The sequence below is a fragment of the Glandiceps talaboti genome, chromosome 2 (genome assembly GCF_964340395.1).
Source record: "Glandiceps talaboti chromosome 2, keGlaTala1.1, whole genome shotgun sequence".
NCBI lineage: Eukaryota > Metazoa > Hemichordata > Enteropneusta > Spengelidae > Glandiceps > Glandiceps talaboti.
The window spans coordinates 13,960,484-13,979,694 of NC_135550.1; the positions used below are offsets into that span (position 1 = coordinate 13,960,484).

Here is a 19,211-nt window from a genome sequence, read left to right on the forward strand (position 1 = left end):
ATTTAATATTTTCTAAGTTTTCACTGAAATGACTTGATAACCTACCTGGCTGCATATTGTCACGCCATCATTACATTTGCATAATATTAACACAATAACCTACCTGGCTGCATGTTGTCACGCCATCATTACATTTGCATTCATTACACCCCTCTTCCCAGGTTTGATTGTGTGAATAGATATGTTGATTATAAACACAGTGGAATGGTGATGGTGTTGGTCCACCAATTACTAGGTAAAGAGAAAAAAATGAGAACAGAATAACTTAGCATCTGTGTAATATGAAAAGTTTTGATTCTAGTTAAGGTGTATTTACAATATTTCTTATATATATTTCTATATATCTCGATCTGTATAAATTTCCATGACAAAAAAGTACATACAGAACTAGTCTGTCTATCTGTCTGTGTCTGTCTGTCTCTCCCCCCCCCTCCCTCCCCCCCTCTCTCTCTCTCTCTCTCTCTCTCTCTCTCTCTCTCTCTCTCTCTCTCTCTCTCTCTCTCTCTCTCTCTCTCTCTCTCTCTCTCTCTCTCTCTCTCTCTCTCTCTCTCTCTCTCTCTCTCTCTCTCTCTCTCTCTCTCTCTCTCTCTCTCTCTCTCTCTCTCTCTCTCTCTCTCTCTCTCAATCTGTACAAATTTCCATGACTAAAAAGTACATACACAACTACTCTATTTTTCCTCTTCTCTCTCAACCAGAAGAGAGTCAACTAAGGTAATTCGAACTAAGAGATTCTAACCTTTTCAACCAATGTTTTATGTAGTTTTCAACAGTTTAAAATTAACGAATACTAATGAAAAGTTATAGCCACTGATCTTTATACTTTTATACTAAGACAGGATGAAAAGCATAGAAACTCCAGTATTGCACAGAAGCTAACACATTCCTACATGTACTTAGGGCTAGGAATAAAGTCTGTTGTAGCTGTAAGCTGTATAACAAGTGAAATGAATATCAGTCCATATTCATAATAGCAACACTAATGGTATGGCCATCTGAATTCCTGAGTGAGAGCCAACTACAAAACAAGCGGGTCAGTATAACTTGCAGAATTCCTGCACATTTTTCACCAGTGTTTCATTTCTTCTGGGTATTATAAATTGTCAGAAGTTAATGACTACCAGATGAACTACCAGTCTTTAAGCGTTTTTTCAGCCTTTATGGCACATAATCCAGCACCACATGTCTTTAAAAAAGATCATTACTTTTAATATCATACTTCCGAATATTTGACAATTTTCCTCTTTGTTCATCTTGACTGGTATATGTTTGACATATTAAGTGAAAATTTCCGATAAATGCCCTCTGCTAAAGCCCACTTTGATGTGGGAATCTAACAGGAATCTCGAAGTCTACGTACAACATGCTGTTTAGTTCTGTAATAATCCATATTGCATTACACATCAAAACATTACAGCGGATCAAATGATATGTTACAGCAATGCTTCACAGTCTCTATTTCATAGTAGACATTTTTTTATTTTGCCTTTCACTTTTTCTTTAGTCTTGACAGATGTGAAAGAGATCGAATGGAATGTTTGACTGGTTGACTTACCTACTGAGCAGGTGGGTCCAGTTCTTCCAGGTGGACAAATACAGACGAAGGAATAGATTCCGTCTATGCAAGTACTTCCATATGCACATGGATATGACGCACAATCGTTGATGTCTGAAAATAATAATAATAATAAGAATGCTAACAAAATGAGAGGATACAAAGAAACAATTTGAAAACATGGAAGTGTGTAAGCATAAAGTGACGTTTAATATTGAAACAGGTAAATTTTACGGGCAGAGTGGAAGGAAGACTTAGAGTGTAAGTGACGAAGACTGCGGGGAAGACATTTAAAAAAGTGAACAAGGCAGTTAGAAGGTAGATAGGGTTATGGTAAAGATTTAGTATCATAAATAACAGGTAAACAGTGTTACGGATAACAGGTAGACAATGTAAATTATGTTCAAGGTATGTTTCATTTCTGAGGTGCATAACTGCATTAAGCCACGAGATTGGCAGAAATGGTGTGATTTCAACAATCGAAACAGATGACATATGCAGAAAGGTGTAAGCTATGGAGGAAAGATGAGGATGAGGATGATGAAAAAATGATGATGATGATGATGATGACGAAATGATGATGATGATGATGGAGGAGGAGGAGGAGGAGAAGGAAGAAGAGGATACATGGGGAGATGGCGAAACAAGGATAAGAACAACAAAGAATTCACGCAGTCAATATCTTAACAGAAGCCTATGTGACTGTTGGATATCTAAATTTAAGCATGGCTTGACAGTATGCTACTAATTATTAGTATTAGTATATGTATCGACACATGAATATTAGATACAAATCTTGTACACTTAGGAACTGTCTTGACATTTAGGGTCAAATCAAAGTGGGAATTAAGTTATTTTAATATCTTGCCAACAGCTGTCCTGTACGTCTCCACACATGGGACACAAATGCTATATCTAAAACTACTACCAGAACTCTAAAAATTGGTGCACCAAAAAATCTGAGAACATCTAACGAAGGATATGCTCACATCTAGGAACGGATCATTTGCTAATAAATAGAGAGATACTTGTAGTATGACCCACATAGGGGTTGAAAACACTGACAGCGTTGAAGGTGACTGATATAATAAGAGATGTTTGACCTACTTATTCTACAGTCTGGCCCAGTGAAACCAGCAGCACAATTGCAGACGTACCAATTAATACCATCAATACACTGACCTCTGTTGTAACAGGGGTTGTTTTTACAATCATTAATATCTAGAAGCAAAGTAGAACACACAAAATAATCAAGTAAGTTAATATTTGGTTACACATTTTCAAGAGTTGATGAGCACATCGAATTCATTGTATTCAATGTTATTTCACGGGAACATGTTCCTTTTTTTTCATCCAACTGGTGTACAGTTTTTATGATTTAAAAAATACTAGTCTTTTAACTCCAGTATGTTACAGTACTGTTTTCAGCTGTATACAATTTAAAAAGTGTGCTAAGATACAGATAAAGAATTATCCAAACTTACTGACTTCACAGTTGACACCTTCAAATCCTTCTTTACATAGACAGGTGTAAGCCCCACCAGTACCACTATTGACACAAGTGGCATCACCATGACAGGGATTGTGGTTGCAACTGTTATTGGTTGCTGCAACAAAGTAAACAACACAGCATGATTAGCATCACTATGACAGGGATTGTTTTTATTGGTTGCTGCAACAACGTAAACAACACAGCATGATTAGCATCACTATGACAGGGATTGTTTTTATTGGTTGCTGCAACAAAGTAAACAACACAGCATGATTAGCATCACTACGACATTGTATTCATAAATGTTATTGGCTGTGGCAACCCAGTATGCCAAGTATTCTTATGTCAGCCTAGAGATTGTTAAGTCTGTGTAAATGGTATTGGCTGCTGCAATAATAATAGTAACACAATATGCCAAGCATCATCATGGCAGGGATTGTGATTGCAACTGTCATTGGTTACCACAACAAAGTAACAATATAGTGTGTGAAGTGTTACCAAAGCAGACAATTGTGATTGGCTGCTGCAACGAAGTAATAATAAAGTACTATGGCAGGGATTGTATTTGTAAATGTTAGTGAATTCTACAACATGTACCCGTTTTGAAGTCCTCAATTCTGAGTATGTAAATGACAATTATTTTTCCTGGAGTTTACACTTTCTTTGTTCAAAAACAAAAACCCCAAAAAACTCTGGTTTTAACTCTTCTTTCAATGGTTACTATGGTAACTGAAATGAACTGACCTATATGACAGGTAGTGCCTTCCCAGCCCAAAGGACAAGTACAAGAGAACATAGTGTCATGATCTATGCAGGTACCTCCATTCCTGCAGGTACTGGGATCACAGTGGGATGTTCCTGTGTGAAGAAGAAGAACAATAACTGAGTTGGGTTGATTCAAAACAACATCAACATACTTTCATTGTGTTACAACTTTGTTGCTTGATTCAGACTTTTCCACTGCATTAACTGTTATAAGAATCATTATTTTTGATATTCTCCTGATAAAGTTGTAACTTACTTGAGATGCAAGTTTTTCCTTTCCAACCATTTCGACACTGACAATGGAAATCGGCAACTAAATCAATACAAGTACCATTGTTCCTGCATGGATTCGGTGCACATTCATTTTTCTCTGTAAAGACACGAAAAACACACAAACGTAAAAAAAAAATTAGTAAGCATTTATAAAATCTAACATGTATATTTATACCTTCCCTCCTATGTACTGATCTTGCAAAAATCTTGTTTTTCTTTCTTCATGATTTCAACAAGACTGTCTCAAAATGACAAGAAAGAGGCAAATACTTCTTAAAATTTCATCAATATCATGAAAACGAAACACTTGGTATTTCCCCAAAACTTTCTTCGTTTGGCCAAGGAAAATATGAATGACATAAAGGGTCCTTATCACTATGAGTCACAGATGAGTGGTAACAAATCCTGTACGTTAGGAGTATTTTCTGGCTGAATGAGACATAATATTGGGAATTATATTATCATTTTACCTCTTTAGAATAATTTTTTTGTAAATATAAAGAAATATAACAATGATATTGACTCATCTTTGAAACATCTTGAATTGTGACTTAGAACAACCAAGGTATAAATCCTCTATTTTCTGTTCAAAACGTCTACAACTTGGCTTGACAACCAAGGTATAAATTCTGTATTTTCTGGTCACACGTCTACAATTTGACTTGACAACCAAGGTATAAATTTTGTATTTTCTGTTCACACGTCTACAATTTGACTTGACAACCAAGGTATAAATTCTGTATTTTCTGGTCACACGTCTACAATTTGACTTGACAACCAAGGTATAAATTTTGTATTTTCTGTTCAAAATGTCTACAACTTGGCTTGACAACCAAGGTATAAATCCTGCACTTTTTGTTCAAACCTCTACAACTTGTCTTGACAACCAAGGTATAAATCCTGCACTTTCTGTTCAAACAACTACAACCTGGCTTGACAGCCAAGGTATAAATCCTGTATTTTCTGCTCAAAACATCTACAACTTGGCTTGGCTTGACAACCAAGGTATAAATCCTGCACTTTCTATTCAAACGTCTACAATTTGGCTTGACAACCAAGGTATAAATCCTGTATTTTCTGTTCAAAACATCTACAACTTGACTTGACAACTACGCAACGTTTCAAAGCGGACCAAATACTAAACTTTCAAAGTTCCAAACTATTTCTTTTGACGCAAGGAGGTGTTTGTCTTTTGTATGAATATGTGACACATTCCACTATGCGAGTAATCCAGTGTAAATAACATTCATACACCAGTACTTCGAAGGTGGTCTCAAATCAGACTTCATGCATACTTACAGACAAGACAGAAATAAGTTTTACTAAATCACCAGACAGTGAATCACACAAAGTGGATAGCGCTATGGATACAGATAATAATACTCACCAATGTTGCAGTACGTGCCTTCCCATCCATCTGTACAGATACATGTATAGGAGTTCAAACCATCAAAACATGTAGCTTGATTTTGACACAAATGTCCCTCACAATCGTTGATATCTAGTGATGGAAAATATACATGATTAGTGTTGGTGACTATCTCCATAGAGACAAGTTCCATTTATATCACAAGCAGTGATTGGTGTTATAAGTATAACAGAAACAAGCATGGCAGTTCCATTTGAATTTTTTTTCTGGACTGTGTTTATTTCAAAGCTGCAGTATACTTGAAGAAACCACGGTTTCAATCAAAATTATCATTGCAAGACATATTTTGGACAGTAGACACTTGGAATGATCAGCTGTGTTGAAGGTACTATAAGTCATCTAACTTAGTGTTTAAACTTGGTCACTGTGATCAAAATAAGTTTTAAAGGGGTCATGTACGTCACTAGATTCTTGAGAAGAGTACCTAGTCCAAATTGATGTATCATTGCATATATGGGTTTCAAACTTGGTACAGAACTCGACTGTGTTCAGCCAACACAAATACGTCACAAAAAATTACATCAATAAATATATGAGTGGAAAAGAGCACACTGGTTTTTTTTTGAAATTTAGAAGTAAATTCTTAATATCCACTCTTATTGGAGCTATTAGGTGCTCAAGATGAAGACCAAATATTGTACATTGGTAATGATAAAACAAGTTATCACTGTGTACACTCGTTTATATTAATCACTCGAAAAAATGATTGATCACAATTTTTATACTGGCATACTGAACATCGAAGCATGCAAGACACTTTTATATATGTGTGTATACCAAGTGGCGTATATACAACGGTGAATGTGTTGAGGCTATACAAATTGATGCTGTCTAAAACAGTGCTGAATTCAAAGCAGTTTGGAGAATCCTGAAATAGATGTCGTCTGGGAAAGGTTTGTGTGTGTGTTAAAGACAGAATTCTAGAAGTCTTACTTTCATGACAGTAGTTGCCTGTGTAGCCAGCAGAGCAGGCACAGATAAAACCTCCATCCCCATGACTTATACATGAACCGTGTGTACCACAGACATTGGATGGAACCAGCCTAACACCACCTACACTACTGTTAGATGCCACAGACACTGTGCAAGGGTTAACTGGTGACTCTGAAAGACATACACAATCACACAGTGTGTTAGATTTAAACAAACAAATTTAAAAAAAATAAATACATAATTTAGTCACAGTTTGGGTGAAACTTAAGTCAGACATTATAGTCTTCCTTTCAAAAAAAGATGGTATATTACTCATCATGTACAGACTACAAATTAAGACTTTCAAAAAATATTCTCTCTGTTACAAGATCTGTGACTATCTATTTTCTACAACATGGCAATCCTATCGCCACTTGGTAGTTGCCTTGGCATAAATGGAACAAAAAGTAAATGGCACAGCAGTGAATTTTCATTCTTTTCTCAGCCAGTCGATTTGGAAACACTCCTTGCAAATTGACTTCTTACCACAAGATGGCGATTCACAACGCGGTTTCCTCCTTGAACAGTTTCTGCCGATAAATTCTTCTGGGCAATCGCAAAAGTAGTCTCCTTCCATGACAAAACAAGTCGCCCCATTCTGACATGGATTTGGGTCACAAAAATTCACATCGATCTGATAAAACAAAACAAACATGTATGTCGTAAACAATATGCTATATCATCCACAAATTTACACTTACAAAAAGTCTAATTAATATGTATCTGCCATTTCTGCAATGTAAAATTTTTGGGAGAAGATTGCAAAATGAAGAATGCTCACCTGACAATTTCCACCGGTATACCCACTTGTACAACGGCAGTTGTAACCATTGATTCTATCTTCACACTGTCCACCATTTCGACATGGAAAACTTGCACAATCATTTATGTTTATTTCACAGTTTGTACCAGTAAAACCAGGGAGACACACACATTGATACTGATTGACAAGGTCCTGCAGCAAAGCAAGTAAAAACAAAGTAAATCTTTACAAAGCCACTAGAGGGCAGACATCTAAAATTCTTCATACAAAAAGTACTATAATTTTTTGCTGATTCAGTGCATAATGAAGTTAAGCAACATTTGCATACTTTCTTTGAGGTAAAAGGCTTGGTACCTTCCAAAAATTTATTTTCTTTGACTTTTTTTTTTGAATGATATAACTTGAAGACGTATACTCACCAAGCAGGATGCTCCGTTTTGACATTGTCCACGGCAGTCATCGGCATCTAGTGATAGAAAAGAAAAGAGAGAACTATATTCACAAGTAGATCATGAAAATGTCAACAACCTTCACACAGTACTACTGAGAAAGTTACCAATGACTATAAATGGTGTTCTCATTTCATAGGAAATGATACGTATATGTTGACAAGTTTACATTGACTATGATACGTGTAGTAATTATCTTTCATCTATTCTCAAAAAAAACCCCAGAACCTTGAATCTGTGAAATACCATTTGAATGTTGAGGTTGCTAGTATAGTTAACACATACTTAAAAGATACTTGGAGTTATACTAATTTGCTTCTTTTTTTGGGGGGTTCCAACTGTTCTTTTATCACATTACATTGATCTCTGTTATTTTATACTAGACTGGATAACTGTCCTAGCAGAGACGCACAAGACACCATCTGACAACTACACAAAGGTTACAGACTTGCCAGGCTGCCCCTGCTGTGTGTAGAATGCTGTGACATTAATGCTTTAGAACTACTGTGGATACTTTCTGCCCTACTCATAGGATAGCATTTCCTTTTCAACTCAAAATAACTGCCATCATTAGCTGGACTGTTGGGATACATGTTTGCATTAATTAAGGTAACAAGTGGGTCGCGATGGTTTTAAACTTACTAAGATCACAGTTCTTGCCAGTCCACCCATGTTGACAATCGCAGATATAATCTCCTTGAAGATTGCGGCAACTAAACGCATGTACACAAGGTGCGCCATGACATTCGTTTTCATCATAGGCGCAATTTGCACCAGTCCAACCAAAAACACACAAACATTCGTATCCGTTGACTAAATCCTGGCAAGTTCCACCTTTTAAGCAGGGGTTTGAAAGACACTCATCGACGTTGTCCAAACAGTTGACGCCTTCCCATCCCTGTGCACAGAAGCATGTGAATTCGCCATTGCTTTCGAGGCACGTTGCTCCATTATGGCAAGGATTTGATGCACAGGCATGTTCCGCTGTAACACAAGATAAAGCCATGTGAACAATTTATAAGGACTCAAAGTGAGAGAGAGAGAGAGAGAGAGAGAGAGAGAGAGAGAGAGAGAGAGAGAGAGAGAGAGAGAGAGAGAGAGAGAGAGAGAGAGAGAGAGAGAGAGAGAGAGAGAGAGAGAGAGAGAGAGAGAGAGAGAGAGAGAGGGAGAGAGAGAGAGAGAGAGAAAGAGAGAGAAAGAGAGAGAGGGAAAGTGAATTGGGTAGATTAATTAAATACCAGAAATAATCAAAATAGTTGTTAAACTGGAAGCTGCACCAACACACTAACTGTGCCATATCTAAATTAGGGTATACTAAGGTTACACTGCTGAGTGCAGTGACTGAGTACCACCCATGAGAAAACTAGCGCTTTAAGGCCTCCAGGCAATTATCTCAACTCAAAAACCAGGATGAGATAAGGTTCAAATCTTTCTCACTTCCTGTCAAGTCTTGGTATAGTACAGATTGCTGAGACTTGTTCTCTCTTAAAATAGACTCAAACACAAAACAACAGGTCAATATTGACACATGCCTTGACCTTTATATGGATACGAAATGATACCACATTGAAAGAAACAGAACTTGTTGTAGACCTCACTCTTCAGACTAGCCCTACTAAAATAAACCTTATCAAAACATAGCACAAACAAACAATATCAATTTTACTCTGAGAATGATATCATATATACACAGAGTATAAACCTCTCCATTATATCAATATAGCATCATAAAAATATTTTACCTTTTTTTGAAATCAGTCTTTTCGGATTGATCCGAGGTATCATGGTGACTTATAAACAGACCTTCTCACGTAAAAAAACTATACCAAACTTAGATGATCTAATTAGATCTTCCTATGTGTTCATGAAGATGTCATTTCTCGATAAGAGAACCAAGAAGAAGTGGCCAAACTTGCAGTCATTCTACTGCGAACCTAATTCCTCGATCTGCTCAGCTTTTTTTTTTGTAATACTGTCTATAATTGATGACTATAAGGTAATGTCAGATCAGATCAGATCAGATCAAACCAATGTAACTTACCTATCTCACAGTTATTTCCAGAGAATCCTTCCCGACAGTCACACCTGTATGTATCTGGCTCTCTATTAACACATGTGCCACCATTTAGGCAAGGTTTCAAAGTACCACACTTGTTTAGATCTAAAAAAACCCAAAACAATACAAACATGAACCATTGACTTAAAAAATGAACTAACATCTCATTGGATATGTGTCGATGTTTATTTATGCTTCAGATCTGCAAAGAATCTTGAATTTGTGATATACATATTGTATTGTGATCACTGCAATGTGAGAGAACTGTAAGAAATCACAACTTTTGCTCTTACAAATACATATCTTGTATGCATTTCTAAATTAAGTGACATTTCGTGAAAGAAAGAAAAAAATATAGCACCAATGGTACTTGTAGCACAACTGCATAGTTTGGACATGGATTCAAGATAATGTAATTTCTGGACAATTGGATTGGTAAAACATCTTTCAGTCATGGTCACATGATTGGTTACCCATCATTATTATCAAAATTGCGACACTGACATTTGCCTGTTACTCTGTGCATGGTCTTAGTTGCTAGGCATATTTGTGTTAACAACATCTTCAGTTATTGGTTATCTTCAGAAACAATGTGATCCCTACCAATTTCCAGCTTCATCAACCAAGTTGAGTTTTATGTTATGCTGTTTAAACCTTACTCCTGGTATTTGCCTATAAACAATGAAGGGTAATCTTGTCTTCAACTTAATACTCTCAATCTTACTACCCCTGGTAATCTGCTGAAACTAATTACTAAATTAGCCCAATTATGCTAAAAAGCACATTTGAAAGGTAAATTATACTGGCAATGACAGATGATTCTGTTGTTATTCTTACCTTGGTCACACATCAATCCTCCCCAGTTAAGATCACAAGTACATTCCCATGGTGTGACACATGTTCCATGATTGCAACCAGGATATGTCTTGCATCTATCACATAACTCTCCTTTCCAACCATAATGGCAGCTGTGTAATAGAGAGATCAAACAATCAATTAGCAATTACTCTGTCCACAATCCAACATGCAGACTTGTTTTTGTCAAACTATTGGACTTTTGACTTCATATTTGTGTTTCCCATGACTCCTAAACAGCAACAAAGGTATGATCTCACAACTTCCTAAATAATCACTGACTTATACAAAGTACTTTGTAATCAAACAAAATATAGTATTTGATAAGGGCATGCCAAGTTCTGTGGCCAGTCAGTTGGTTGATGAGGGCCTAATGCATTCTGTGTTCAAGTAGTCAGTTAGTTTCACTTCTGTTTATTTCATTTTTTCTCACGATTTGCACCTGTTTTTTTTCCCCCAATTCCTGTGACTGACAATGACTTGTTCATCATCGCTTCTTCTATAAATAGAAGCTTGACTATAAGTACACAGAAAAAGGATGATTTTTGGGTACATAAAACTTTTGGGTTCAAATTTATCAGTTTTTTGATGGAGGACATTATAGTGAACCCTGGGAAATAATTGGCATACCCTGTGTAAATGAAGCATGGTAATGTTGAATTTGTAATAGCACAATGTCAGTAGTCTGTAAAGGTTAATAACGGTAGATGTGAGGGCAAAAAACTGGTATATCTCATAACCAAACTCTTGGTTTGCGGAGGGTATCAAGTACTCTATAAAATGGGGTGAGTCAGTTTCATAACAAATTAAATCAAATGAAAGAGTGTAACAGGTGATGGGTACTATTGGTCACTGTCTAATTGAAAACTTTACTTGGTAAGCAATACTTAATGGTATCACTAACTCCAGATGTGAATTCCATACACTTCTTTCAATTTGGATACACATCGTTAGGAGTCAAATTGAAATGAAGGAGATCTCTGCACATTGTGTGGACAGTGAATTACACAGTACCCAGCATTCAGCAGTGCACTTTAGTCAGTCAGTGGTTTCTTGGCAATTGTCTGACACATTTAAATATGTTCTCATATTCCCTAGTATGTTGTTTTTTTTCATTTGTTTTGATGGAATGACATATACAATATTACTGTATCAGACACACCAGCACACACTCACGCAAAAATTTAACTTTAACTTTATAGTTTATGTTTACATATTATGGTCAGTCTTCCTGCCTTCCTTCAGCAATCCTGAAGCTAGCTAGCTAGCCTTTGTCTCACCCAGACTGTCATCATGCATGATTAAAAGTATGTGTGTACTAGCTGTGTAGTCATTTCATGTACCTTAAACTCTCGGTGTAAATCTAAACAACTCATTTAAACTGATAGTGATTCAGTTGAAAAGCCACGATAAATTATTTCAACTCTTAATTATTTTCAACTTTACCTCACATTAGCTATATACCCACATAGCACCTATCCCTGTTGGAAACTGTTGTTATAATGGAAGAAAGCTCATCTACTCTTTCCTTTCCATCCTATATTACAAAGGAAGAACCACAGTAGGCTAAGCTTACCTCCCCCACCCCCAACTCCATCATAATAAGAGGGAAGAAACCTAATCTATTCCATCACCTCAGAAATGCTGCAATGGTGGATACCTCATCTATCTACCCCCCCCCCCCCCATAAACATTACTATGTTACTATGAAAGAAATTTCATCCTATAGTTATACCCCTTTCACTTCAGAAATACTACAATGAACGAATATCCTAAAATGCTGCTTCATGTACGCCTATATTAATAATAACATCTATATTAATATTATTATAACATTACTAGCTATATAAACAATCATCCTTTACATTTCTGTTTCACAAAAATATATTAATATGTAAAAAAAAAAAAAAAAGTGGGTTGGGGGATGGGGTGGGGAGTTATGTTTCTGTTTACACTGTACTGTAGAACATTCTCCAAGCTTTTCTAATCTCAATATAAACTCTTAATCCATACCCCAGGATCCATACTAACATAGGTCCTGAGATTAGTAAGTGTACATTTGATTAGCTAAGAACTAAAACGTAATGTCAAGTTTTGTATTAAAAAAAAAAAAAAAAAAAAAAAAAAAAAAATTACGAAGAACCTGACATCTTATACGAGTGAATGTTTCCATATGACAGATTACAATAGATGGCCTGAGACACACAAGTTGTAGCTCATCACTGGAGTACCTCGAGGGGAAACTCAGATGTACAAGAACTGATAACAGTATGAACAGCTCCATATTAAGATAAATGAAAGCATTACACCAGACAAATCCCTGTACATTAAAGGAATGTACAAGTTCCTACACAAAGTTAATACAATAGCAATAACAACCCTTATTCCCACAGCTCTTTTCTGAGTCTCTGACCTCTTTTTCCCAGTCATTTATTGTCTTTGCCAGTAACAAAGACTAAATCAAATAATGTCGGAATGCCAATGGCATTGAGTCAAAAGTGCATTCTTCAGACTGAACACACTCACCTTAAATGTATATTCTCATGTTTCAGTATAATTTCTCTACATTCGCATACACTGCTCTCAAACATTTCATTTTTATATTTGCATATCAGATAAATCAGATGTTGTTGTTTTTAGACATATTACGATTCGCACTGTTATGGTGCTCTAATTATATGACATGCATATCAGTTCTATGAATATTTTATACCTTACCTAGTTATATGTGGTTATTAATACTTACGACTATATTTTCAAAATATTCTGCATCTGTAGATGAATTTGTTTCAAATACAAAAGAGCGACAGCTGTGATTCGTCACACAATCTCACCAACAAATGATGGATACGATAGTTTTTAATACAACTATGATTGGTCGCGATCTCGTCAACAAACGCTAGATACAATAATTTTTTTGTGTCAGCAATGACAATGTGTACTTTCTGTTAATTTGCATCTTCATTTCAACATTCTAACAATTTCACTTCAAACACTGATTCCAATTTGCTGTCAGCAATAGACTGTGTTATGACATCTTTAATTGTTATTAATAACTGCATAATTTGAACTTAGTCTAACCCCCATTAAGTAGTAACTGTTGATATTAGTAATACAACACACAGTATTGTCAACATTGGGTCAAATAACTTCATCACAAAATTAAGGTTCTCTCCTGGAAATTAGTTCTATCAATTTCATCGATTGCCTGGTATTTTCTTTATCAACAATAAAACAATGATAATCACCAAACTCTTCAGAAGGTGAATTTCACAGACCATTTTTTACATGTAATCTTGGGTTACCAAGCCTTTGGTGAAGTTTTTGTGAGTTCTGGTATGATCTAGCTGTATATATGGGGAGTTGAAAATAGCAGGCAATATGTCAGCACATTCAGATAACAGCTACAATGGCATGTATCAAACTGATAAATTACTTTAACATTGAGACCACCACATTTTCCCATGCCCCACAACAACCTTCACTCACACACATATTATTCTCCTGAAAATAATAGATTACAAGATTGTGCTACGAAAATTTTGTGCGGGGCAACAATATTGGAGTAGATCGCCTTGGATAAGTATGATATGCAATATTGGCCTTTTTTTTATTGAGGTCTGCTGGGTTTACTTGAAGGCAGAGAGGACTATATACTTGTATGGCTGGCCATTAGACACCCTGTGTACTATTAGTGGAAGACATAACTCTCATGGTTGTTAACCTACTCCTTACAGGAACAGACCTACAAATAATAACTACAACATTACAAACTCATCTCCTATCTTTTAGTCAACAACATATCAAATATGTACATGTATGGACTATCATTTTTGCCGACTTGTCTGTTTTTTGACTGACTGTGGGAACGTCTTGTCAAATAATGGCACACATCTTTGAAGTACAAAACAAATATAGATTAGAGTTAATTATTCTGATAACAGGCAGTATTTGTTATCTTGTACTGTCCTTTGCTGTTTGTTAGACGGCTACATTTGCCCGTGTTTGCTTTTCTTTGTATGCTTATCTTAGCATGTGTTATCTCTGGCCGACTCTTCTCTTGGTAATCTTTTCCCACCACTGTTAAGAGAGATACACACACAGTACTGGTATGTGAGATGTCATACAAAATACATCTTAACTCCAGTCAACCACTTCAACACACATCAAACTTGATCGGAGTAATTGCAATTGGCAAATGATTAATGGTGTGAGTTTGACTTTTAGATTGAATCCTTCAAGTACTGTCTGGCCGGTGCCATACAGAAATCTGAGTAATTCTAAGTTATTATATCACATTTTGACAGTTCTATATACAATGGGTATCATTAACCTAATACATGTTACTGATTGCTATTACTTCACACCTGTTACAATCATCTCAAATGTGTCGCATGCACAAACACTTTTCTCATTCATCTTGCCAGCATTTTTTCTCCTCGTTTTTTTTTTTTAATTATCCTTCTTTTTAATCCACAATTTAAAACACAAAATAGTTGAAAATTTATGCTTCGATACATCAATCAATGTAAATGTGAAAGAGTTTACAATTTCTGCTTTCAATTTTTTAAATCCCCATGTAAAATTTGAGAGTTTAAAATGCTTCGATATATCTGTCTATATTGATAGACAAACGTTCAAATTGATTGAAGCTTAATTCTGAACTAAATGTGGAATACCAGCAGATAAAAAGTGTGTGAATTGCCTTTCTCCCTCCCTCCCCTTTAAATAAATTCTGTACAAATTAAATTAACAAAAAAGAAATTTTGTATTAAATACTGGAAATTTGCCATCAAAATGAACGAACTATTGTTATGTCTGTCAAAATGAATTAAGTATTGCCATGTAAAACGCATTTTATTTGTGTTATCGTCTTTACATTTAGCTTCTGGAACAATACAAGTTTTACCTTATTGAGTGTTTCTTTGTAGTTGAGATCAAAGACTGTTAGTGGAAAGGCTTACCCAGTATATCTACTGGTAGCAGCATGTAAAGAAACGGGTCACAGGCACTTAATTATTTCAGGTGTGTTACCACGGAAATGGTTACATTTCAGTAACAATAAACTCGTGAGTTTATAATTACAATAACTAAACAAAAGAATTTCTTTACAAGCCCAAATTGAATACTCTTATTCTAGAGTACATTAAATGCATTAATAAAAACTGACAGGAGAGTGAATCGACATTGAAATCATTCAACTCTTGAAATGAATATTATTCAATACTCTAATTATCCACTTTGTGGCATGAACGAAACTATTGTGCGTCCACTTGTACACTTTGGTACGCCACTGTACACAAGAAATCAATATGGAGAAGGGTAAGCGACATTGAACGCTTGATTGGAATCTGACAAAGTTGTGACAACAATGTCATTATGTATCTGGGACTGTACTGTGTGTCTCACGGACTTGCCATGTATGACACACAGAGAAACTGAGTAAGACTTCTAAATGTAAACTACAGTCACCGGACCTTGTCTTCACCTGGCTGCCAGACTTTATAATAATAACCACAAGTTTGGTAATATTTGATAAGCAAACAATAATAAAGCATAAATCACTGGCATGTGAACAATACCCATTAGCATACAATTGATTCAAGGACTGTGGACTGTGATGTAAAGCTAGTCCTTGCAGTCACCCACCACAACAAAGCACTCAAAGGGTATTTTCCTGGAGGGACTTGAAACTGACTTTTGTTTGTTTGGTGTCACTCAGTGACACCAAACATTGGTTATTGTACTGTGCTAAAAATGAATTTTGTCTGTTTTATGTTTCAGAATTCCTTATGCAAGAGTCTTGTCTGTCTGGATTCAACTGGTATTTAGAGTAAAGATCAGTATGTGATGATCAAACACAAATTAAAATCCTGCCAGTCTATTAATCCGTGTTGGTCATTAAATAACAATACACAGTTCACCTATTTAGGCATGCACGGCTAAACTTTCTCACGGGAAAGCTAGGCTCATGAATAGGGCCGTTCCTTGCCACTGGTCAATGAGGTATACATGAGGGGGTGTTGAGTAGACTTCTGAATCACATACCAATACACTAAAGGTGTTCAACTTTACCATTGTCTTTTCATGAAATTGAAACCCTACAATTAAACAGTGGGTTGAAACCAAGGGCAACCACTTGTACATACCTGATACATACAAAGACTGTTTAAACTTGTAAATCTCTGCGTAAATTTGACTTTATGGATGAATCCTCTTACCTTTTAGGGGGGGGGGGGGGGGGAGAAGAGTCTCCCCGAGGTACTTGTCCATATAATCTAACCCATTATAAGGACATTAGACTTGACAGATTGTGACGGATGAGGTCTGACCGGCTACTGTGGGAAAGTTCTACATAAAGTCAATACTTGGCTATTCATTTGCCATCTTTAAACTTGTCTGGCCTACAGCTAACTATATAGCTACCTGCTCATTTTACTTTTATACACTGTATATTAAATGAAGACAGGTGTGTTTCTAGTTAGCTTAAAGCTGACTAGCTGGCCTACTGAAAAGAGAACTGTGTCGAAGCTGACAGCATTACATTTCACCTTCTTAACAAGACTACAAAGTTGCTGATTATTTAAAAGAAATCTATCCTAATAAAAACATCACTTTTGTTTTGAAGGGAACAATGTTAGCAATCACTGTACAATTGGAGTGTCAAGCAAAGAGTGCCAAGTCATTTACACCGCATTGTATGAAGTTGTGTTGAGTGCTTACAATGGTTTGAAAGCCATACAATTGTATCAATGGCTTTCAAATATACAACAAGTTAAGTCCCAAAGTGGAATATGGCAGATAGAATGACCACCTATTTCACTTGCTTCAACATCCAGACTACCGGCTTCTTAATTTGCTTCTGTAAACTTCTGAAATATTCACATATGTTCTTTCCAAATTAATGAACTTCGCTCAGCAATGTACACTCATGTTTATAATGCATATTGTCACAAATCGACAAGGTTTTTAACAACTTTGATGGCAGAAAAGTTGTACTAAGTTGTGTTCATGGTGGAAAATTTTCACAACATCATGACATGTTGGAGACAACTTAGAAGTCCTACAATAACCCTTTTTACACATCAGCTGACTGGTGGAGATGTTTGGCAGTCCGGCAAATTTACGGTACTTCATCAAAAAAACAAGATTTTAATTGTCTTTTAGGTTCTATACCGATTTGAAAGGATAGGGCTTCTTTGTGCTTAAACTAATCAATATACCACCACAGATGACAATGGAACAAGACTTGTCGGACATCCCTAAACAGACGTGCTTTGTTTGTATTCAGTAGTAAATCAGAACCCATAAAACACACATAACCTTCAGATGGTGTCTAGATGGTGTCGGCTGTCTATACTTAATACCAACAAATTGGCCCATTTCTTTCTAGTAGCCTATAAGTCAATATCTTAAACTCGTTTTGTCATCAAATCTACCATGGAACGATCACTTGTATAAAATTTTATGATGCTTGGAAAACTCATCAACCATGAGCGTATTAGTACTATTACATCATTGCTTTTTCAATGTTTTTTTTTGAGACAAGACATTTACTCAACAATTACGGGAAGTAATTTTTTTTTTTACATATAGTCGGTAACCGTTATGTTTTGATGAAATATTGATGAGTTGGAAGGCAGATACGACGACCAATGACAATGAAAACAGCTGTGAAGTATTGGATACGATTAATAGCACAGGAAACAAATGACAATACAGAGCCATTCAAACTAAACAAAACAATACAAGACAAGGCTATTAAATCACATGAAGAGATTTTGAAGAGAGTCCTCCTTGAGATATCCACTCTGCTGAATTGATATTCTTCACCAGATAGCAGAGGTTACAGGGTTAAATGGCTAAAAAGAGGTGAAGTTTCTTACAAGCTGACTTAACTGAATGCTCTATTGGGCAATCACCATAGGGGCTGCTCGTCAATGTTTGGAGTACAAAACACACTTCTCACAGACACACTAGTATACACAAACTCAATGTGTATCTTTTTTCAACTTTCCTATACCTTCACTCAACTGTGACCAATGGTATTTCTCTAGATCGAAAAGTTGAGTTTAAGTCAACTTGTTCCATTAATTCGAAATGTGAATCCTACTCATTTTCAAGAAGATCACACACAAAAGTACACACACAGCCTACTACATTCCCAGACTTTTTAACAAATATTTATGTTCAACTGTCCATACATAGACAATGTGGTCAACTGTTCATCCATCGCAGTGACAGATTTTATGACAACAGACTATTGTTACACATTTCCAAAGCTTGCTGTACTGTACCAATCTGTCTGTCTCTAAATCATCGAAATGTGACTAAGATGATAATGAAATTTGCAAGAACATACGCACAGCACCTTGGGGCTATATCTACAACAACAACATAAGCACGGCACCTCCGGGCTTTATCTAAGAATTAACTGTCAGATGTTTTTCCCACAATGTCAGAAACATTCCAACAAAGACATGTTGCCTCACAATGTTGATTAACAACCTGTTAGAATCATGTGACGTCACATGCAGTGACACAACAATTATGGTTATTGTACCGACTGACTGACTGCTGACTGACTGTCTCTGATTCTAAATCT

General features: G+C 36.0%; 1 protein-coding gene across 1 annotated transcript in view; it reads right to left on the reverse strand.

Annotated features, from left to right (window-relative positions):
• The window catches only part of LOC144447196 (protein jagged-1-like), a 61,666-nt gene that overhangs the window by 6,488 nt on the left and 35,967 nt on the right, over positions 1–19,211 (reverse strand). Inside the window, exons 6-19 of the mRNA XM_078137103.1 lie at positions 10,589–10,719; positions 9,737–9,856; positions 8,338–8,679; positions 7,666–7,712; positions 7,265–7,438; positions 6,970–7,117; positions 6,445–6,615; positions 5,470–5,583; positions 4,066–4,179; positions 3,789–3,902; positions 3,037–3,159; positions 2,660–2,773; positions 1,553–1,666; positions 104–231 (exon numbers count right to left, since the gene is read on the reverse strand). Of these exons, the coding sequence (XP_077993229.1) occupies positions 104–231; positions 1,553–1,666; positions 2,660–2,773; positions 3,037–3,159; positions 3,789–3,902; positions 4,066–4,179; positions 5,470–5,583; positions 6,445–6,615; positions 6,970–7,117; positions 7,265–7,438; positions 7,666–7,712; positions 8,338–8,679; positions 9,737–9,856; positions 10,589–10,719 (1,954 nt within the window). The remainder of the gene's footprint in view (positions 1–103; positions 232–1,552; positions 1,667–2,659; positions 2,774–3,036; positions 3,160–3,788; positions 3,903–4,065; positions 4,180–5,469; positions 5,584–6,444; positions 6,616–6,969; positions 7,118–7,264; positions 7,439–7,665; positions 7,713–8,337; positions 8,680–9,736; positions 9,857–10,588; positions 10,720–19,211) is intronic.